The sequence below is a fragment of the Garra rufa genome, chromosome 13 (genome assembly GCF_049309525.1).
Source record: "Garra rufa chromosome 13, GarRuf1.0, whole genome shotgun sequence".
Taxonomy (NCBI): Eukaryota; Metazoa; Chordata; class Actinopteri; order Cypriniformes; family Cyprinidae; genus Garra; species Garra rufa.
Genome location: NC_133373.1, coordinates 33,636,116 through 33,660,992, shown reverse-complemented (window position 1 = coordinate 33,660,992; position 24,877 = coordinate 33,636,116). Strand labels below are relative to the sequence as shown.

General features: G+C 35.9%; 1 protein-coding gene across 2 annotated transcripts in view; it reads right to left on the bottom strand.

The window, feature by feature from the left end:
* galnt14 (UDP-N-acetyl-alpha-D-galactosamine:polypeptide N-acetylgalactosaminyltransferase 14 (GalNAc-T14)) overlaps positions 1-23,531 on the bottom strand; it is a 68,525-nt gene extending 44,994 nt beyond the window's left edge. For both annotated transcript variants that reach the window (XM_073816553.1, XM_073816554.1), the window contains exons 1-3: positions 23,191-23,531; positions 13,123-13,292; positions 2,468-2,566 (exon numbers count right to left, since the gene is read on the bottom strand). In XM_073816553.1, coding sequence (XP_073672654.1) covers positions 2,468-2,566; positions 13,123-13,292; positions 23,191-23,325 — 404 coding nt within the window. In that variant the 5' untranslated portion in view covers positions 23,326-23,531. The remainder of the gene's footprint in view (positions 1-2,467; positions 2,567-13,122; positions 13,293-23,190) is intronic.
* Between the last annotated feature and the right edge of the window lie 1,346 nt (positions 23,532-24,877).

Sequence of the window (24,877 nt, the reverse complement as noted above, 5' to 3'; positions counted from 1 at the left end):
ACTAGACAAATGTGAAAATAATGTGGATAAAAATTGTACTCTGAACCCCAAGTGGATTTACATAAACCGCGAAATTCAAAAAGTGTTAGGTTGTGCCCCGCTCTCCCCTACTAGTCACTTCTACACTACTGTACATCTGCAGTGAAGCTATATTGTAATTTAGTTGCTTAAATGCTCAGTACTAGTACCGAGCATTGATAATAGTAGTGGGTTGGTGTTTGTATATCAGTTCTAACACTGCTATTATGAGGTATCACCATATGTCATCATTCTGTTTTCTTTAGATTAATAGATTATATGATATCAAGGGGAATGTCTATACTTAAAAATCATGGGTGTTGTGACACTGTTTTTGCTTTTAGATCAACAAATAATAACCCAAAATGATTGTCTTGATGATGTCATGCATACGACTTTTTTTCCTGTCCTGGACTCGGTCTTGACTCGGACTCGAACTTTTTTGGACTCGGTCTTGTCTTGGACTCGAACCTCTTTGGACTCGGTCTTGACTTGGACTCGACTAGTCCTGGTCTTGGACTTGTCTTGGACTCGACAAAGGTGGTCTTGACTACAGCCCTAGTGTATTGTACCACTGGGTATTTGGCAACACCCAGCCCTAATATTTCTAGAACCGTTAAGAAAATGAAGCATATCCGTAGGCACATTAAGATGATTTTGCATGACACTATTTTCAGGAAAACTCATAACAAATTAGTTTCTCATTACTGAAATACTATTTTTTTTATTTCTTTCTACATAAAATTAAGACAACCGTAAAATTATAAATTAAGCATACAATTAAATTTTGCAATGTAGATATATTATTATTTATTATTATTATCTTGCATTTAGGGATGGCGAAAACTAAAAAAATTCTTGACCGACCACCGAGCCTCATTAGCCGGTTGAAACCGGTTAACCGATTAGTTTAATATGGTACGCTATTTGAAATAACAGCCATTTCGAGCCGCGACTGCAATTTCGCAACTCTGTCGCATCTCTCTGCCGCTCTGCCTCCCGCACACACACACACACACACACACACACACTGCCACTCACGTCACTTTTTTAAAATCCACTACAGCGCGAAACATGAGTCCCGCAAACGCGGCGCCGAAGAGCTTGTTATGTAATCGTAGGACAAATGGCTCCTTAGTTTCAAATGGTTTGGGTACAAGGTGATCGCTTTGAAAATAAAGACGTTTGTTTTGGTTAGAAGCTCATTTGAAACATTGCCACATAACCGAATACCGACAACTTTGACCGGTTAACGTTGATACGGTCAACCACCGGTCAAACGGTCATCGGTTAACATCCCTACTTGCATTATTAGAAGATGGGGAAAATAATTTCTTAATGTAATAAAATATCAAGTGATTAAAACAAAAATTAGCTCAATTTTCTTATAAATGACCATGGACCACAAACCCAGCCTTTAAAATTAAGATTTATACTTTATCTGAAACCCGAATAAATAAGCTTTCCATTGATGTATGGTTTGTTAGGATAGGACAATATTTGGTCAAGATACAACTATTTGACAATCTGGAATCTGAGGGTGCAAAAAATCAAAAATATTAGGAAAATTGCCTTTAAAGTTATCCAAATGAAGTTCTTAGCAAAGCATATTACTAATCAAAAATGAGGTTTTGATATATTTACGGTAAGAAATCTACAAAATATCTTCATGGAACATGATCTTTACTTAATATTCTAATGATTTTGGGTATAAAAGAAAAAACTTTCATTTTGACCCATACAATTTATGTTTGGCTATTGCTACAAATATACCCATGGCTACTTCAAGTTCACATATATACTATATGTAGGCCTATATGTGTGTGTGTGTGTGTGTGTGTGTGTGGTCCTAAAAATAGTCTTCACTTTTATGCATATATATGAAATAACTGCTTAGGAACTGATGATTAAAATACTCCTAAAGTACTCTTAGTCTCTTGTGGCCTTCTCTAAGCTATATTGACATGTGCCTTGACCTGGAGCTACAGCAAGACTTGCTCAGTGCTTTATCAGCCTACAGTAGGTCGAAGGTTAAAACTGAATGTGAAGTAGGTTTTTTAACATTAAAAGGGGAAAAACATCTGCACCAACACACATTGTGCCTCTGGGGTACAACAGCTTGTTACTAGGGCATAAATGTGTACCTTATCCACCCCTAAAATGTGCATATTAGTACAATAGAATAACTAATATGTACCCTTACAGTACTACTATGAACCTTTTAGGGATAAATAACATACAAAGTCATTCCTTTGAGAATACAACCCCAGTGACAAGTAGTTATATCCCTAAAGGTGGCATTTTTGCAAATTTAGTCTGAAAGTGAATGAGGCAAAAGGAAATAATAGTGTTCAGTTTATGTAGCTCAATGGGGGCTACATGTTTTCTTTGTGAACAAATATGCATATTGGCAGCATATGAGAATAGAATTGATGGATTTAACTCTTACCTCCGAACTGTGCGCAGCAGGGTAGATCGTGCCTCATTGTGAAACGTGATCACTATGGAGGTGGATGGCAGGTCGGGGTCATAGTGCAGTGTTGTACACCTGAGAGAGACAGGAGGGAGTCAAAATAATGAGACTCTGTGGTACTAATTAAGCGTCAAGTTTAACGTGTGGCAAAGAATTTACACCTACTTAATAATCAAACATGTTAGAGGTCAAGTCATTCCTCAGCATATGGCGAACAACAGCAACTGCTGAGGGTTTTTAAGGTGCTTCAGTATCCAGCGAGCACTTAAGAAAAGACAACATAAAACACAGGCCGTTGTTAAGAGAGATGTTGCCTGTGTTAACAGGCCAACAGCACCCCGTTGTGTGGAGGAAAAGGGAACATGTGGTTAGAATGGAAAGGACAGCAGGCAGAACCCAGACGAGGGAGAGCATCAATAATGGAGGATCTGATTAAAAATAAATAGCATTTTCGCTTCACCCCAACAGCCGAAAGAGTGGGCCAGTAAAAAGCACTTTGTTTTGAGGATGAACATTCTGACTTGCGGTAAACACCAACCATTACCCTGCAGTGCTCCACCTCAGAAATACCAGAGACTCAAGGTTTTGGCTGTAAAAAAAGTGTCGGTGGACAAGAAAAACTAAAGATCGAAATGACCACCACAGTTTAATGTGATAAACTATACATAGCCTTGCCGACTCAAAACATAAAGCTGTATACCGACTACTGGAAAACATTTATGGGGATAATAGGTTACCCACTGAGCTATTTGGCCTTGGTGTATGAGAATAGCCTATAGAGAGTAAAAACAGACAGAGGACAGCCTTTGTAGGGAGCTTGTGTCCTAGATTCAGACAGGATGGGGTGCTCCCAATCCATACACACATCTTTTCTTCAATGATCTTTTCATTTTCACACAGATGGAGAGAAATACATCTGACCTTTAAGATGGGGTGCAAGATTATCTCTAGAAACAAGGCTATTTTAGACGTTGTTGTTAAAATTGTCATTCTAGTTTATGAACCCGTGGCGGAGACTGACACAGAAGAGAAATTGTTGAACAAAGTCATTATTTTTGTGTTCTTTGTGCACAAAAAGTATTTTCATAGCTTCATAAAATTACAATTGAACCACTGATGTCACATGGACTATTTTAACAATGTCTTTACTACCTTTCTTGGGTTGCTGTCTATACAGGTTCAGAAATCGGATTTCATCAAAAATATCTTAATTTGTATACTAAAGATGTGAATTGTCACATTGAAATATGTATTGTATCAGTGGGTATTTGGCAACACCAAGCCCTAATATTTCTACAACCATTAAGAAAATGAAGCCTATCCATAGGCACATTAGTTTCTAATTACTGAAATACAATTTTTTTTTTTTTTTTTTCATTCTACATAGTTTTAAGACTATTTTAACAATACCTCTCTGGGCCTTGAATGTGGTAGCTAGGTTGCTGTCTATACAGGTTCAGAAAGCCATCAGATTTCATCAAAAATATCTTGATTTGTGTACCCGAAATGACATAAGGGTAAGTAATTAATGACAGAATTTTCATATTTAGGTGAACTATCACTTAAAATATTTGTGCTATTTGTAAATAAATGTGTACTGTTTATAAATAATTTGTTAATATATACTGTTTTTATTCTGTAGCTTTATATTTTAATGTTTGTGCTGTAATTACATGCCTCACAATGCTTCAATGGAAGAGTAGTTCATCCACCCAAAAGTTTACAATCTATCTATACACCAAATGTATAAAAAAGTATGCTCTGCTAATGCATAAAGACTTTTTCCCATCAGTTTTTGTTTTTAAAAAGGTCTGTTTAATTTTGGAGCTATTGCTTTGGTTCATGACTGAGAACTCTTTCAAGATATTTAAAAAAAATAATGGAAAAATATTTTCCAGAACCAATGGCACTTAAAAAAAGTGGTCTTTGTTGTGCTCTATTGTTATGCTTTTGAAAACATAAAACATGAAAAACATGATAATGCATTATTACAAAATCACATACATCTGTGAACATCACTAACTGCATTTTTCATCACTACACCAAAAATTCAAGGTGGTCTCATGTAAACCCACTATTCAAACCTTCTTAAATTAGTTATATTAGTAGCAGCATACTTGCATCATAATCACCTAAGTGAAAATATGTTTAATTTTGGGCTCAATATGGCTTGCCTAATTAATGGCTCTGTTCCAACCTGGTGAGCCGCCTTGCTGTCTGCTGCCCACACTGGCAGTCTTACAAACTACATACTGTAGATGAGACTGGACTCAAAACTTATTTAAAAAGAAGTTAACACATAATAATAACAATAGTGGGCCAAAATGGTCAATTAGTTATCTGAGTTATGCTGCCTACCTTTTCAAACAATCTTCGCATCAAGGACCTTGTGAATGATTCTTTATAATGCTGCCTACGTTTGCAGTTCACTTGATTTTGAAACAGAGCCAATTTGTCTGGAAAGCCCGCTAGTGAAAAAGTACGATCTGACTGAAATTGACTGTTTACTGCATTAGCAGAGTGTAATTTAGGCCTTTCCATCTTTTTTTTTCACTCTAATGTGATCATTTAAATATTGAGTCAAACTGTGAAATAACGTGATATAGATTTCACCAATCATTAGACAAGCCAGAGCCTTTAAAATGGTTTAATCAGAGAATCAGCGCTTGGTTGGAAGAACACATATACTGTAAAGTGCGGATGTATTTATGTTTGATGACTAAACTTTTGAGGGTTAAACAGTCATGATAAATTTGCTTCGGAATGAAGTACATATATATTCCTGCTTTGCTTATTCATGAATACAGTTAGATCAGCCTTAAACACATTTTATGAGCTAAGGGCTGTGTTCACAGCTTTATATGCTGTTTGAAGCCTCTACTGGAGGCAGCCTGGGAGCGGGATTCATCGCTCAATGCGGCTATAGCCCAAGGTCTTTTGAGATAGGGGGATGCTTTAAACAGCAAAACACAGAACATCATTAGAGTTTCTGTCAGAAAACAACATCTGGGAGAGGGGAAGCATATTGCTGTGTACTTGATATTTCGCCAAAATGATGGATGCGTCCCTGGGAAAATTGGGAACTGCGAAAGTGGTCTTAGCGCTTTTCATTATGACGTATTCAACTCACAACATACCTCCTCACCAATAGAAACACTGCATATGACAAATAGGAAATGGCAGAAAAGCTAATTGCATAAGCTGCTCTACTGAGTAATTGCTTTGCATATGTTTTATTGTTTATTATACACAGAACAATGATAGGACCCGACCAGGAAGTTTATCTCGAAAATATGCATTCACGTCTCCGATTCTCTGCAGAGATGCGAACGTCCTTCAGGTGCTTCTTTTGTTACACACACAATAGGATGTCTAAGAGCTCTAGGGAGCTGAGTGACACTGTCTCAACCTTGGCAAGCCTGAAAGGCCCAGGAGACAGCATGCCTTTCGTTAAGCTTGAGCTACGATGAGAATTAAACAAGCTCACGTATACAGTAGCCCAAAATATCCAAAGACCTACAAAAAGAAGCAGTTTTGTCCATTTTATTGATAAGGCACAGGAAACAAGAGATGTCATGGTTTCTCGAGTTGATAATGAGCATGAGATCATCCGTTTTAAAGGGTCTGTGCTTGATTTGCAAGGATGCTGGTGTGAATACACTGTCTAATTGGCTACTGCTGATGATCTGAGGCACTTCCTCTCAGGAATGCCACATGCACATGCCCGTCATCACTCAGCAGTGGGAGTAGATACAGGGTGGTTGACTCTAATTAGAGGAAAGAATGACACTTCTCTAATATGAAGCCTAAAAAGCAAGTCATAAAGGCATCAATGAAATACTGTCAATCACGTTGCTGGAAGGGAGAAAATAAACACAGCAACCTTTTCTGAACATATTGCTAATAAGGAAACACAAGAATTTCAGTGTCTTGCCCTTTGTGAGTTCATTTTTACTCACTGTCAGGCTCTGTAATGGATATTTACACCTGAATAAATTACATCTATTTACTTAGACAGCGTCCTTGCAATGTTAAAGAAAGTCTGTGGGTGCTCAGCATAATGGTTTCATATCATTGCAGAGATCTATTGATTGTAGTTGCTAACACTGTATTGATTTACAAATTCATCGTTTCACCATTGCCATGTAGGCAATTTGAATGTCATTACAGCAGCCATAACTCACTGAATTATAGTAACATTTCACTCATAAATGGCTGTAAAAGAGTCCGGTCCCTGACTGCATTCATCAAGAAATGAAGGTAGATTTACAACAATAAATGCCTGTCTGCCAAATGTGGTCATCTAAGAATGCATAAAATGATCTCAGACTAAATCTGAAGTGGAAATGGGTCATATCATACATCTTTTATTATTCAATTTTTGCCCTGGGATGCACTTATAGTGTTAGAATGTAACTGGATTTGCTTTGTTAGAATGAGATTATATTGTGACAGGTTTACAAAATGTAGACTGTCACATATTCATATGCATTCATTTCACTCAATGACTCACTCATAAAGATAGACTTGTTTATTTTTCTGAAAGAATCATGATTTTAAACGAATTGGTTAAATAAATGATTTAATAACTCACTTATAAAGACAATCAAGTCAACTGTTTTGTTTGAACAAATCAACTGAATGAATGATTCAAAGACTTACTGAAGTTCCAGTGTGGGACTGTTATAGTTTATTTATTTAGTAAATAAATGACCTGAATAAGATATTTCACATAAAAGACGTTTACATATAGTTCACAAGAGAAAATAATAGTTGAATTTATAAAAATGACCCCGCTCAGTTTACATATACACTTGATTCTTAATACTGTGTTATAACCTGAATGATCCATAGCTGTGTTTTTTTGTTTGTTTGTTTTGTTTAGTGATAGTTGTTCAAGAGTCCCTTGTTTGTCCTGAACAGTTAAACTTTAGAAAAAATCTTCAGGTCCCACAAATTCTTTGTTTTTTTCAGCATTTTTGTATATTTTAAGCCTTTCCAACAATGACTGTATGATTTGAAGATAAATCTTTTCACACTGAGGACAACTAAGGGACTCATATGCAACTATTACAGAAGGTTCAAATGCTCACTGATGCCCCAGAAGAAAAAACAATGCATAAAGAGCCTCTTTACTGCCCGGCTCTTAATGCATCTTGTTTCCTTCTGAAGCATTTTGAAGCTTCAGAAGGAAACAAGCAGTTTGATCCTTCTGTAGTAGTTGCATATGAGTCCCTCAGTTGTCCTGAGTGTAAAAAGATGGATCTTAAAACCATACAGTCATTGCTAGAAAGGGCTTAAATACACAAAAACGCAGAAAAAAAGTCGGGTCATTTTTACAAATTCAACTATTATTTTCTCTTGTTTACTATATGTAAATGTCTTTTGTGTGAAATATCTTATTCAGGTCAGTAATAAATTAAAAAATAACATGCATTTTGTAAGATCCCTCTTATTTTGGTAAAAAATTACCATTTTGCAGATGCTACAAGGTGTATGTAAACTTTTGACCTCAACTGTATATCAGCACAATATTTGACCAGTTATTTAAGGACAGGAAATACTAAAAATATCCTGCTGAAGGAAGGTGCAAAGCACACTGTAAACACGCAAGTGCACTTTACAGAATCTTCACTTGCAGTGAAATTCATCAAGTGAGACTGTAGTATTTTAGTCATCATAAAAACTACAGACCGTCTTTGCTATGGTTATATTCCACCCCCTCCCCGGTGTTTCATCACAGTGACTCGGAAGCCTCTTTTTGAATTGAATAAATGGCAGCTTTAATGAACAACATTTGCAAAGCTCCTGGCGCCTGAGCTTATCAGTTATTAGCCCTTGAGGAATGGAAGTCCTTCTGAATTGAGGTTCATGCTAATTTCCTCTGGTGGTGGCTCTTTTCTCTGCAGCAAAATGAGGTTCAGGCACCAGGCTAAGTGAAAGGACCAGGGTCTTGCCACAGATGGCTGTCAAAGTCTCATTCTGCATTTGATTGAATGCGCTGCCAGTTCTGCCTGAGACGTAGCATTTTTTTGCCTTCTCCACATTGATATGACTAAGCTTGCCTGAAGACACCTGAATGAACGTGTAAACTGAGTGCAGATGTTCAGTGTGGATGCATAACCCATGTTAGGCTTCTTAATAAACTCTAATCTGATCATGCGGTAGGAGAAATGCAGCAAGATCCAAGAAGCCTGTTAAATCCAGCAAGGTTTTTTTAGAGACCAAATATAGTCAACACTAACAAATACCTTGCATCTATACTGATGTCCAAAGCCAGAATGAAACAGTGGCTCCTGCTGGAACGGTAGAATTATCCTTTGTTTGTTCAATTTCAGCTTAAGTTAATTAAGAGGTAACGTTGGCACTTTGATTGCATTTCCCTGGAAATTTCAATATTGCTACTGGTCAACAACAGCATGAACAATGAGTGTGGTGTTCCTACTGTAATTACAAAGGCATTTGAGTCATGTAAGAGGAAGGAAGAAACGAGGGTTACATTGAAAATAGACGACACAGGGAAAGAGAGAGAAAGAGAGAATATAGCATTAGAGCACTGGGCCTGCATAATGAGCCGCCTCCTCACCTTTTATCGGAGATTCTCTCTACTGTCTCCAAGCCCCTGCATGAATTATTTTATAGAGAATAATATTGCACCACTATAGCGGCACCAAAAGCTCTCTAGATGATTTCTCATAAACCTGACACATACCTGCATAGTTTTGGAGACTGTGCAACTGAGAATAACCCATGGTTAGGTTTTAGTTGACAAGCAACATTCATCAATAATTTTCTCTGTTCACAAAAGAGTGGGTCTGTGGGCACACATAGTGAAATACATCTGCAATTCTCAGAAAAGTCTGAATATGATGTTTACTAGACTCCAAAAAGGTTATTTAAGTTACTGTTGTTACAAGATATAAGTTATCTGTAACATATAATAAGCCTAAGTCTATTAATATGTACATTGTTTTTATATTTTTATTACATATTATTTTTAATCTAACAAAAAAACTAAGAATATTTCTTCTGGGCCTAATGTTACTTGGACAATAAATACTATAAACTTTATATAAAAGTAAATGACTCATTTTCTGAACTCAGACTACAACGTTGAGAAAGTTAGGATCAAAGTTCTTGTTTATCCTGGGAATGCAAATAAAAGATTTATCAGTTGTGTATACATGAGACTCTGACTGTTTACTCACATTTAACATCTGAACACATGTGGACAGCGCTGATCACTTCTACACATTTACTAGTAATCAGAAACATTTGAGACCATGTCTTGTTTGTAGTGTAAATAATTATGTATACTAGGGATGCTCATATTGACCATTTAACCGTTAACCGACAGTAAGAATTTTAACCGATTATTACTATCAGTTAAACGGTTTAAAAGTTTTTTTCCTATATTTTTTTACGTTTGCTGCATGGTAAAAGAAATAATGCTATATTTAAGTAATCTGTTTACTCACGAGCGCGTGTCCACACGTGCAGTGTGGCTGTACAGACACATTTCGCTTCACCTTCACTTAGTTAACTGATGTAGTATATGCAACTCAATGGCAAGTGGCGATATTGGGTTATCAGAGAGTGAATCCCTAAGTGAATGTATTGAAATTCTGAATGAATTTTAGTCTAGAAAGTGCGCAATAGGCGCTCCCTTTACAATCACTGGAAAGCTATCACTCATCTTAGAGTAGTTCATCGTAATCTCATAAGTTATTATTATAGTTATTAAAAAAGTAATGAAATAACCTTTACACTGCATAATTAATCTCTTATTTATATAATGCCTACACTTTCTTTGTTTTAATGAGAGTTTGCGAACGTGTAGAAATCAGCAGAACTGAAACCGGCACTTTGGGTGGTGAGTGGATTGTAACATAGTAACATCCCTCTGATTGGCCACAGCGATAATCAAATCAACAGATATGTCTGTGATTGGCTATTACAGAACGCTGTAAAAACACGCGTTTCTCCACACTCATATGACAGTGGATGAAAAGTCCCGAACCACAAACTGAAAGGATTTTTGTGATGTGATTTTGTCGCGGATCTAAGAGTTATCAGACAGCGTTCCAATCTATCCGTACAGCATGTCCACGTGTTAAAAACTAGGCACACTGAGGGCTGGCCTGCTATATATTTTTATGTCCAACGGGAAGAACAAGACCGGTACCGTTCTTCAAAGCGCATAGGATTCAGTGTGTTTTAGTTTTGTCATCTTAATTGGATAGTTATTTAATTTATATATATTTAGTGTAGGCCTATTTATTTTATTTATTTTTTTTTAAATTCTGGTTTTCTCTGTTCTCAGAAGCGTTGCTGATGCGTGATAATTTGAGTATATGTGAATACAGTTTTTGTTGTTGCTCTGTATGCTGCTGTTTGCACGTTAAAATAAAACATTTGCTTGTATTTTTAATGTATCATCACAGATACTCGTGCATTCAATTTTTTATTTTAAACTAATTTATTACATCCACTGCAATAAAACATATATATTTTATTGAAGATGTTCATGTCTATTTCTTTATTTGAAAATAAAAGATTTTTTTGGAGGAAAACATTTCAGGATTTTTCACCATAAAGTGGACTTCAATGAGGTTGAAGGTCCGAATTGCAGTTTTGTCATCTTGGATGACATGGGGGTGAGTAAATGATCAGGAAATTTTCATTGTGAAAGTGAACTTCTCCTTTAAGTGTAGCTACGAAAGAGAACAACTTGGAAAAACCTGTTCAATACATGCAAATCCCTGGGAATCCATGCAAGCATAACATTTGCATTGAGCTTAAAATTTCAAGTATATTTAGAAGCATTTTTTGGCACTTTATCAACATGATACATTCTCCACAATGAAATCTGATCACAAGTGGTCACATGAGGTGCAAACGTGAGAAAATCTGTCACAGCTGACCGCATTTGATCTGATTAACCGAGATGGATGACAATATCAGGCATAAACATGGTAAACATGAAAAGAATCCAGAAATAGCTGCAAAATGAAATGTGGCACTCATGTGACGAAAGTGACATGCACTAATGAGTGAGTGACCTCCCACGGTGCTGCAGAGAGTGAAAATGTACTGTGGCCAGAAGCAGTCTCATTTCACGAGCTACAAATACCAGGAGGTCATGTTGCCACCGAGAGCTACCAAATATCACAGACAGCGTTAATAAAGAAGCTCAATTACCAATGCAAATGAAAGCATGTTAACAATCAAAATAATCCGCTGAATTTCTGAAAGATCACTGATCCACCTCTTTTTAATTAGTTGTTATACATTTGCTGTCCATTGCATATGGCAGAGAGTAGGGGTGTGCCAAATATATAGTCTACAATAATATTGTAAATGTTGTTTAAAGGAGAATTCACTTCTAGAACAAAAATTTACATAAAATGTAATCACTCCCTTGTCATCCAAGATGTTCATGTCTTTCTTTCTTCAGTCATAAAGAAATTATGTTTTTGAGGAAAACATTTCAGAATTCTATGGTGCCCAGTTCGTACTTCCAAAATGTGGCTTCAAACGATCCCAAACGCGATTGTAAACGATCCCAGCCGAGGGAGAAAAAAACAGAGTTCGGGCAAAGCAAGACATGACGAGCGTTTGAGGTTAAAAAGTATATAAATTGTAATAAAATAAATAAATACATAACTGATCATTCGCTAGATAAGACCCTTCTTCCTCAGCTGGGATTGTTTACAACTGCATTTTGGATTGTTTAAAGCCGCATTTAAACTGAATTTTAGAAGTTCAAACTCAGAGCACCATAGAAGTCCACTATATGGAGAAAAATCCTGAAATGTTTTTCTCAAAAAACATAATTTCTTTATGAGTGAAGAAAGAAAGATATACGTGGATATCTATAAGATATATAGACCACATGGTGCTTTCCATTGATGTATGGTTTGTTAGGATTGGACAATATTTGTTTGAGATACAAATATTTGAAAATCTGAAATCTGAGGGTGCAAAACAATCTAAACATTGAGAAAATCGCCTTTAAAGTTGTCCAAATTAAGTTCGTAGCAATGCATATTACTAATCAAAAATTAAGTTTTGGTTATTTATGTTAAGAAATTTACAAAATATCTTCATAAAACATTTACTTAATATCCTAATGATTTTTGGCATAAAATCTATAATTTTGACCCATACAATGTATTCTTGGTTATTACTACAAATATACCCGTGCTACTTATAGCTAGTTTTGTGGTCCAAGGTAATATATATATATTTATATATATATATATATATATATATATTTTTTTTTTTTTTTTTTTTTTTTACAATATTACCATTTTATAATAAGAATAAGAAACTTTAAAATCACTTAAAAACCTTACCAAACCCAAACTTTTGAATAATAGTGTAAATGCTGCATGATCCAGCACAGAATATCGACCTTAGAGAACCTGAGAAGCACTCACTACCCAGCCATGAAGCGCTCAAAAAAATGTTGCTCATGAAATTTAATCCTTACTCTTTTTTATCTCAGTACACCTTTCATCAGTTTCTAAAAGTTTTCAAGAACTCACAGATGCACCTTCATTAATTTAATATAAACTGGGTGGATATTATATATAGATTACACACATACAGTTACACACAGGGCTTACCTGTAATGTCGGGTGTCTCTAAGTGCTCTGTTGCTGGGGATTCTTTCGCTCTCTCTTTGATTGAAGGCATACAGACTGTAGGGGTCCTGGCCTGGCTTCCATCTGTGAGCATTGAGGTAGCTTTTCTCTTCAAACTCTTCCAGCAGGTCGTCCCACTCAGCATCTGAGATCTACAACATCACGGAAACACAGCAATCAGATTTATTGTAATTATTTAGCCTATCCATTTTTTACTGTCTGTTATCTTGTTCTACAGAAATGCTGAAGTCAAAGACACTTCCTATCCACCTTATTCTTCCCGTACGAGTGTACAAAACTGCTCATTTTGCTGTTTAATATTGCAAATTGGTGTGTCTTAATTATGAGCACACTGTAGTGCAAACAACATTACCATTTACTCCATGTTGTTATTCTTCTCGTTATTTGCCTATAGTGGATAATGAATCGGAAATCTCACCCATAGGCTTACTTCTGCATTGAAGAAAAAGGTGGATAGGTCTGACCAAATCATAGCATCTTTGAGTTTTTAATCCACTGCAAAACCCAAGACTCTGATATGAGCATGTTCATTAGGTGGAAAGACATATTCAGTAAACTATTTAAAAGAATGGGAAAAAGTAAACAAAATTGCTGTAGGCAATATTCTCAATTATCATAAGAAAGTCATTAATATTTCAGCGTTCTGCCGCACCATCACACCAAACCCCTCGAAATACGAGGCACACAGCAAGCTGTAGTCAAGAATATTGAGGGTTGAACACACTACGTCTTGAAATCCATAAGGCCATATCAATCATAATTTAATAAACCTCCACATTCTGCACCGACAGCAGCTTGAGAGTTTCCATGTTTTCCCACTTATTATTTCCTTGAGCTTTTTTGCTGATGTTAGACCATTAAGGGGGCTGGAGGCTGTTGGTTATGGTTGGGGCTGGTGATTACCCATGCCAGCAGGTTGCTAGTCTCTCCCCAGATGCCTGGATGAATGCTGACTGATGATGATGCTTCCTTCTCTCCTGCATTTCCAAATGTAGCTACTGCCCTCCATGGAAATAACTGCCACCAGCATTCGTTTTTGTGTAGAGATTTTTCTTATGACGACAGCGAGGGTTGTTACAATGAAAACACACATCATAAATCAATAACCCATGTTTATGACAGGTGCAGTTTCAGAGGTATTGCTAATTAGGACTAAGGGGATACAGAAAATATGACCTTTTTTATTTTGTTTTGTTGTTTCATTTATCAAAATATGAGCTTTAATGAAGGTCATGAGCAGTAAAGAATAAAACAAGCATAATCAGACAAATTAATCTGAAATTTAAAACAACCCTCTACGCACACTTTGGCAATAGAATCACCTTCGGATAGTACATTTTTGAGATTACTCACCAGACTATTTTATATACAGTTGAGGTCAAAAGTTTACATACACCTTGCAGAATCTGCAAAATGTTGTTTTACTAAAATAAGAGCGATCATACCAAATGCATGTTTTTTTTATTATTTAAGACTGACCTAAATAAGATATTTCACATAAAAGACATTTACATATAGTCCACAAGAGAAAATAATAGTTGAATTTATAAAAAATTACCCTTTTCGAAAGTTTACATTACACCTGATTCTCTCTTCAATACTGTGTTGTTGTTATCTGAATGATCAACAGCTGGGTTTTTTTTAGTGATAGTTGTTCATGAGTCCCTTGTTTGTTCTAAACAGTTAAACTGCCCGCTGTTTTTCAGAAAAGTCCTTCAGGTCCCACAGATTCTTTGGTTTTTCAGAGGACAACTGAGGAACTCATATACAACTACAGAAGGTTCAAAAACTCACTAAGGAAAAACGATGCATTAATTTGAGATCAGGAAAAATGTTTATTTATTTTGTCTTCTGGGGAACATGTAGCTTCTGAAGGGCAGTACTACATGAAAAAATAGGATATTTAGACAAAAAAAAAAAACTAAGAATCTGTGGGACCTGAAGGACTTTTCTGAAGAACAGCGGGTAGTTTAACTGTTCAGGACAAACAAGGGACTCATGAACATCTATCACTAAAAAAAAACACAGCTGTGAATCATTCAGGAAACAACACAATATTAAGAATCAAGTGTATGTAAACTTTTGGATAGATTAGTTTTTATAAATTCAACTATTATTTTCTCTTGTGGACTATATGTAAACATTTTTTTTGTGTGAAATATCTTATTGAGGTCTGTACTAAATAAAAAATAACATGCATTTTGTATGATCCCTCTTATTTTGGTAAAATAATTAACATTTAGCAGATTTTGCAAGGTGTACAGTATGTAAACTTTTGACTTCAACTGTATATTTAAGCTTTTGTTTGTAAAATGGCACAGCTTTTTAAATATTTGAAAGTACACTCTTTACATAAATCAGTCAATCATTACAATATGATATTACGAAGATCAAGCATTATTTAATTATAGAACTTCAATAATTAGAATTAAAACTTAAAATGCATATTTGTCATCTTTAATTAACTTAAGACTGGTTGTGGTGCTTAAGATATTGTTGGTCATTAAGTGTTTTTGTAAAAAAAGGGGAAAATAAAATAACAAAAACACTGATAAGATAAGATAATATTACAAATTCTGCTACTAATAACAATATAAAACTCTAAGGATTCATGAGCTGCTGGGTTCATGAATATTAATCACATTGTCTGCATTTGCTTGAACTGATTTGCTGATATCAAAACAGGGATGACAATAGGTGAGCACCAGCCAATAAGATTGCAGCTTGCATATTAGCTCCACCCACTTATTAAAAGCTGAGGAATTTTAAATGAACTCCATTATTTTGACAGGAAAATACAACAAAGAATATCGTTTACATGTACCACGTCAATTCTGCATGGTATATAAGACTCTTTCTTCACATATATGAATTCAATAAATTAAGATGAATTGAAAAGTTGCACAGATCACTTAACTGAAGCGCTCAGTTTGAGTGTATCAAACTGGCAAGTAAAATCTAACAATTTATTAGCCAATGATATCATTTAGATGCACAGAGTGAAGATTTAGTCTCATATGTGAGTGATTTACTAACATTGTAGAGGGTTGCTAAAAATAAAAATACCCAATGTCATGAAACACAAACCACCTCTTAAAGGCCAATTCACACTGCGCCAACAGACGTAGACCAATGGCGACAGCCAACCAATTACAGTGTTACTTCTCAGACATTTTAAAACCTGACAAATGCTGATTCAACATGTTCAATCAGCAAAAACAAGCACCAACTAATGCCAACAGACGCCAACAGGGGTAACACACTGATCTGACAAAACCCGACAAACGTGTCTTGTTGCCATTTGTCTGCCGTCGGTTCAGTGTGAATTGGCCTTAAAAGTTCCCACTTGGAATCATTTCAGGAAACTTTACACCCTCTTTTCTGCAGTAAAACAACAGCATTAATATTGAGCTATTAAATTGTACTTCTAGAGTGAGTGGACTTCAGGGCATTGTAAATACAATGAGTTAAGAATTCGCCAGTGAGCTCACACTGCTTTTCACAGTATTGCGTGTGTGTTTGGGATGTCATGGCCTGCTGCTTTACAACAGCCACAACAGCATCTTTACAGCCAGTAATAGAGGTGGGTAATTGCACATGTCTGTTTCTTTAGACTGCTTAGCATGATAATGGCTGGGCTTTCAATTCCACTCGCCAATTCAGTTTCCAAGTCATATTGGTATCAGATATTAAAGGTGGTTTCTGTCTGTCTAAAAGTCAGGCTGACATTCAAATGCAGATATACACATTCTCATAATACAAACAATATGTAAAAGTTCTCATTAGGGATATGCAAAAGCACATATTTTCAAAGTCACATTCGAATAATTAGGGTACCCCAGTCAAATGAATCGATTCAGGACACAACTGGACACAGAATACACAGAACACAGACAAGATTAGCTATTTTTTGTTGACTCGCTGGTTTAGAAATGCAATGCTCACCGTGTGGCACTAAAACACTCAGTGAGCAACAGCTAAAGATGTCTGTCTGCATGTGTACATAGCCCCAAAAGATAAACAATGCAGATTCAATACAAGTACGCACAGCTCTTCAACTGGGTTGCTGGCAAAATTCAACAAATATACAGACTAAATATCTCTAACCTTTATCGCAAAAAAGTCTCATAGCTCTCACAAAAACTGAGACATTTTTATTATGTAAAATAATAGGTATTTTTATAAATGTAATATTTTACAGCAGACCATTTTAAGTTCCATGCTACGTGCTTTAAAAAGCACTTCAGAAGGATCAAAATTTAAAGGGATAGTTTACCCAAAAACATATAACGGTTAGCAGAAGCTAGACATTATGGTTTATAAAGTTTTAAATATGGATGTTTTTTTACACAAACACATCGATTTACTTCAGGAGGCCTTTTGTTATTAACCTCCCAAAGCTGTGCGGTGCACTTTTTATGATCGATGGATGCACTTTATTGGACTTGTATTGGACTATTGAATTTCAACAGCTATTCACTCCCATTATAAAACTTGGAAGATCCAGAACATTTTTTAATACAACTCTGATTGTATTCGTCTGGAAGAAGAAAGTCATATACACCATGGCTTGAGGGTGAGTAAATCATCAAGTATCCCTTTAAACCTCCTTTTATTCTTTCTTTCTTTTTTTTAAATAAACATCACTACATCAGCAATAGATTATTCAATCATCCTTAAGGCTAGAATATAATACACAACTTTTATATTCTGAAAACTGAAACTGAAAACTAAGTATCATATGCTTGCCGACTTTGTAAATGGTTACAGAATGAAAACTGGGAATCGTATCGTATCGTAACGTTGAAAAGTATCCAGATAACCTACTACTTCTGCTAAGATTCTGAAGTGCATGTGATGGATACTTTACCATCTCATCAGATCATGGGAGATGAGCTGTGAATGACAGTGAAGCAACGCAACTGACACTGGTAGTTCACGTGACAGTAACAACATGGCGGATGTATTCATAATACCCATATTCACACCATATAGAATGTACTTTTTTTACAGGGTTCGTACAGATATTGTAAAATGAAATTTCAGGACTCTGAGCTCAGAGCGTGGATCTCGAATCACAAATTATTTATTTGACTTAAATCAGAACTTTGCATAAAGCAAATTATTTGATTTCAATCTGGACTTCAAATTCCGTATCACAAATCATCAATAATTCACAAACCCACCCCGATCTGAATAAAAATGATTTATGATACGCAAAGTCCTGCTCTGAAACAAATGATTCACGATACACAATCCAATTGGAGCGCTTTGAAACAGTGAATCATTTTGCGACGCAACTTTTTATCTGATTGAGAGTATTGAAAAGCTCTGTTTCACCCATCATTACATGCTTTTTAAAACTGTTACAAGCTATGCTGAAATTAGAAAATGAATGGCTCTTATAATTTGATTTGGTTTTTGCTAGTGAATCACTTAAAATGAATGATCGAAGTCACAAGTTTGAATCAATCGGAGTGGTTCCAGCATAAATCACTCAACTGATTCGGTTAATCTGTTCCTTTTTTTCGCGTCTTCAGCCATGTTTACACGACACTGTCAGTACTACTACTTGCTTAGCTTGATTGTTTTCTGACATTAACTGAAGTAAGCAAAAAGGGTATCATGTTTGTTGAATTGAGTAAATTTTGCGTGAAAGTATATGTGACCCTGGACCACAAAACCAGTCTTAAGTCGCTGGGGTCTATTTGTAGCAATAGTCAAAAATACATTGTATGGGTCAAAATTATTGATTTTTCTTTTATGCCAAAAATCATTAGGAAATTCAGTAAAGATGATGTTCCATGAAGATTTTTTGTAAAATTCCTACTGTAAATATATCAAAATGTAATTTGATTAGTAATATGCATTGTTAAGAACTTAATTTGGACAACTTTAAAGGTGATTTTCTCAGTATTTTGATTTTTTTGCACCCTCAGATTTCAGATATTCAACTAGATGTATCTCGGCCAAATATTGTCCTATCCTAACAAACCATACATCAATAGAAAGCTTATTTATTGAGCTTTCATATGATATATACATCAGTTTTGTAAAATTTAACCTTATGACTGGTTTTGTGGTCCAGGGTCACATATGTGCTTCTTGAAAAAATTCATATCATAGATACATTGTCTTTCAATAATTCAAGCACTTTTCAAGAATATTACACTTTTCAAGGGTTTTCCAGACCTTAAATTTCAAAAACTCTTTAAGCACTTTAAACACCTTGTACGAACCCTGTTTTTTACTGTCATAAAGCCAATTTCACACCAAACATAGTACCTACTAGACATTATGCAATTCCAGACGCAACTAGTGTGTTCTAAAATCGGATAAAATATTAAATCTCTTTGATATCCTCTGACTGAATGGATTTATATCTGAAGCTAAAAAAATTATTCTGCCCTACATTACACAATTTTATGTGAAAATGTATTAAAGGGATAGATCACCCAAAAATGTAAATTCTGTCATTGATTACTCACCCTCGTTCCAAACCTGTAAGACGTTACTTCATCTTTAGAACACAAATTAAGATATTTTTGATGAAATCCAAGAGCTTTCTGACCCTGCATAGACAGAAACGGAACTACCATGTTCATAGGCCAAAAAGTTAAAATAGTCCATATGACATCAGTGGTTCAACTGTAATTTTATGAAGCTACAAGTGTCTTGTTTTTAATCAGAGGAATGCACAGCACATGTATGCGTCGTGAACACATGGAAGAGAAGAAATAGTTGAATAAAGTTATTTTTTTTTCTTTGCACACAAAAAGTATTTCATAGCATCTTAAAATTACGGTTGAACCACTGATTTCACATGGACTATTTTAACAATGTCCTTACTACCTTTCTGGGCCTTGAATGTGTCAGTTGCATTGCTGTCTATGCAGGGTCAGAAAGCTCTCGGATTTTATTAAAAAGATCTTCATTTGTGTTCCAAAAATGAACAAAGGTCTTAAGGGTTTGTAAGAACATGAGGGTGAGTAATTAATGACAGAATTTTCATTTTTGGGTGAACTATTCCTTTAAACCAGACTGGCCAAAATCAGACTAACTCTGACTTTCGGCAACTAGCATCGACTCATCCAGTCTTAAGTTCTTATTACTCACAACACCACAGGCATTTCATTCATTCTGAGTTAGCAACTATAAAACGCCAAGCCTAAAGGCTAAGCTAGTGTTTAAATGACAAAAGGTGAGAGCGCTAGTAAAAAAGTAACATCGTTGTTAATCTCGACACTTTGGATTAGAGCACAATGACTCACCGCAAAATGAACCCTTTTAATGATTAAGCATACTCAGTAATAGAAACAGAATGTAATTAGCACATGAAAAAAAGATGACAGGTTCTGAATCAACGTGTCAAATTTCCTATCTGCTTAACAATTTTATTTCGCCTTCAAAAGGCAGCGTTCGCGCACCCACCCCCACGCTCCCCGCTGAAATCATTAGCTCCTTGATGCTCCACAGTCACTGATCAGGGCATTTGAGCTGTGCCACGTTTGGGGCTCAGTGTTCCCCCGGCTCCCACAGAGCTCAGCCTTCTAATGAGAGGAGGAGGACAGACGGAGGAAGTGGTAATTGGATCCTCCCTGTCCTGTCGTCTGTACTCTGGATGTGTGGTTGTGTGGGTCCTTTTTATAGAGCGTTCTACTCCACCAAAGCCTCTGCCCTCTTGCAGTGCACAAAACCACACATCTGAACTTCTTTTGAAATCCTGCTCCTTTTTCTAAAGGCCTCAGCACACTCTCAGCAGGTACAGAAGGCGTGCACGACTGTAAATTTGGTCTGCCGTGTTGCATTAAAATGATTCATTCCAACGTTCTGTCAGAATTCATGTGCAAGCAAATGATGAGTCCATCAAACTCCATCTGTCCGGTCTAACACCTCAACGCCAGTGACACGAAGCCTCGGCGAATGTACCCAACAACAACACTGTCTGCTTGTGTAATCTGTATTGTGGGACATATCTGCCATGAATCATGGTAATAGCAGATGTCATGGGTGATATCTCAGTCCTCTCTTACCATTATAAAGATAATGCATCATTCTGCTGATGGGGGAGTATCTTCCCATCGAATCTGAGTGAGATGTCACCACCATTTGATGAATGGTTTGAACACACTGGCCACCGTGACACACACCGCATTCACCTCAACAGCCGCTGCGCCAACCCTGTATTTCACATTCCTCCTCACCAATAACAGCTATTGCAGGTTCGGCCTTCCCTGTCAGGGTTATTACAGAAAATAGATATTGAAGCAAACAGCAAATGGAAACATGATGTTCAACACAGAATACTAAAGTAGACATTTCTCTCCCAGAGCCTAGATGTATTTAAAGGGGAGTGCCTGCAAAATCGATCACCCGGCAGTTTGCACGACAACATTAAATGTTTAACTTTTTAGTTTTACATACTCACATAAAGATGTACAGAGAAACTCAGAATAAAAATTAAAATCTGTCACTACTCAACCAGAAATCTTTCTGTGTTTCTTCTCAAATAAATCTATTCATTACAGCATAAAAAGTCCATCATTGTCTCTGTACAGATGTAAGGAGCATGTGTGAACTGTTTTCATATTTCCCTTCCTTCCTATAGAGTGTTGCTCAGTGTTGAGATATATTACGCCATACATCATGTTTCATACCCCATTACCCTCAGTGATACTTTATTGTCATATACCAGCCGCTGTTTAAATGAAAAAACGACTTACAAGACGTACAAGTCTTTGCTGCAGATTTACGCATCCAACAGCAATAATAGAGCAGCTACATCTATTTATTAATGCAACACATATGTGCATCATCTCTCTTTATACTGTTTGTGAAAATCCTTGATCTTCTGTTCCCATTACTTTCTATCTTAGTCAAGATAGATGTTGAACAAAAAAATAGTGGAATTATTTATTGATTGGTGTCTCCTAAAATCCAGTATGTTTTCCGAACAAGAGAAGTTACTCATTGCTTCATTCACTGTTTAATCTCACGTAAAACTAAGTATTTTATATATATAGCTTACATACTGTAATAGGAAACACAGAGAAGTATATGACTAGTTCAAACATCTCGAGTTTGCTTATTAAAGATCTTTAAGAATCAGTTTTGGTCTCAAGTGTTCTTAAATGTTTTAAAGATGAATAAAATAGACACCAATGAGACAGCTGCTTACAGTAAGAATATAGAGTTATAAAATGAATGTGGACAACATAGCTCACATAATTTGAATTTCTGAGGAAATTGATGCTGAAATAGACTCTGGTACCCTGGCAAACAGACACACTTGAGATTATTGTCAAGGGAAAATAGACTTCCTCTTAATAAATAAACCTTAATAAATCAATGCTGTCTATGAGAAACAACTGAGAGAGATCTCATTTATGATTTGTCTTTCCTGAGTGGAGTCAAAAAGTATCTGAACACTGTTTCGAAAGCAAATGCCAGGTGTACAAATGTTCCTGGTTCGCTTGTGTCATTAATTACAGCCATTTCATACAGACTCTTTAAATATTTAATTTTCACTCAATAATCTAGATTGAATATCTGCTCCCTCGTGTACGCGCATATATTAAAGCTATTTCCATGCGTCCATCACACTGAGTGATAGGAATTCACGCTTGAACAGAAAAAAGAGATAACACTGGCTATTATATAATTATATTTGTCAACAAACAAAATGTTAAAAGGTTATCGCAAAGCATATTTCGTCTCCCGAGGGGAAAGTAAGGTAAATTTCTCATTTTGGTTCAAAATAAGTTGAGAAAAGGAATTCACCTGACTATATTGTTCTTTCACACACCTAACAAGATAAAAATACGACATATTGGACTGTTTTGCTCTTTATTGTTGGCTCAGGTATTGTAAAAGTGACGCACCTTTACAAACATTTTCTCTTAAAGAACAGGCTACAAAAACAAAGAAGTTAAAGAATTAAGAGGTTTTTAAAACCAACAAACCACCCAAATCAAGCTGTTTCGTCCATGAGGCTTGTTATTTCTAACCTATCATGATGTTATCACTCACCTCTTTCACTTGCGTTTGCTCGTTTCTTTGGTCAGGTAGTATTTTCCGGCTATTCAGCAATATGAAATAGAGTAAAGCGGCTATCCAAAACAGCGCTGCGAGAGCTAAAGTCAGCTTTCGAGAAAGCCTCTTCATTTTCAAACGGCCGTTAACGATTCATTTCAGTTTGAAAAGCATTCGCGCGCTCCTCTCTCAGCGAGCGAAAGGCGAATTGTGTCCGCGCGCCGCGCTCGCGCACTTGCCCCTAGTGCCTAATATCCAGGAATGAGGTTGTTGCTCTTGTGCGCAGCGCGCTGACTTGCTGAGACTGTGAGTGACGCTGGACGCTGTCCAGCGCGATTAAAATCATCCTGTGTACCCACCAAGGTACCGACAAAATGTGAATGAGTTTAGCACCACCTACCGCGGAACGGCGCTTTTACGGACCTGCCTGTTCTTGATGCGCTTCTAACACAGTATCCTCGCTCTGAAATTCTCTCCGTTAATGGGCTTCGTCTAATGGGCTTACAACAAGCAGGGCTCCCACTGCGATCAAAAGTCTGGAAATACAGTATCAGAAGATTTTGTAGGTGCGATTTGTAGTTCTGCAAAGCCGTGGAAATGCACGAATACTTAAATGGAGAGTCATGAAGATTTCTATGATTATTATTGACGTTATTCTCACATATAAATGATCACAGGTTAGAAAAGAACATCTAAGTGTACTCAGATGTGCTATTTTGGGACACCACAATATGAACTAAACTGTGCTTTTAACATACTATCTCTGTATTAAAAAGGCATTTAGTTACCAATTGTAGTACACTTTAACCCACTAGTGTATGAAAGATGGGTTCAAGTGTACGTACTACAAGTGGTAACTACATTTTTTAAAACAGATATAGTATGTTAAAAATGTGTCCCAAAATAGCATATTTGAGTACACTTAGATGTTTCTTAAGATTATCTTAAGAAGTACTAATAAAGTAATAATTTTTAGTATACACTACCAGTCAAAGATTTTTGAACAGTAAGATTTTTTATGTTTTTTTTTTTTAAATAAGTCTCTTCTGCTCACCAAGCCTGCATTTATTTGATTCAAAGTACAGCAAAAACAGTAATATTGTGAAATAATTTTACTATTTAAAATGACTGTTTTCTATTTGAATATATTTTAATGTGTAATTTATTCATGTGGTTTCAAAGCTGATTTTTTTAGCATCATTACTCCAGTCATGATTCTTTAGAAATCATTCTAATATTCCGATTTGCTGCTCAAAAACATATATTATTATTATTATGTTGAAAAATTCTGACTCACAGGAATTTTACATCTTATAAATCAGATTTTTTTTCCACAGGATTTTAAGTTTACATCTCAGTTCTGACATTTTTCACAGAATTTATATTTTTAGTCTCGCAATTCTGACTTTTTTTCTCAGGATTTTGAGTTTACGTTTATTATTCATACTGATTCCAAGCTTTTGAATGGTATAGTGTATAATGTTAGAAAATCTTTTTATTTCAGATAAATGCTGATCTTTGGATCTTTCTATTGATCAAAGAATCCTGAAAAAATTTACTCATTTCTGTATTTCTGAAGGATCATGTGACACTGAAGACTGGAGTAATGATGCTGAACATTTAGCTTTGATCACAGGAAAAAAATACATTTTAAAATATATTTAAATAGAAAACAGCTACTTTA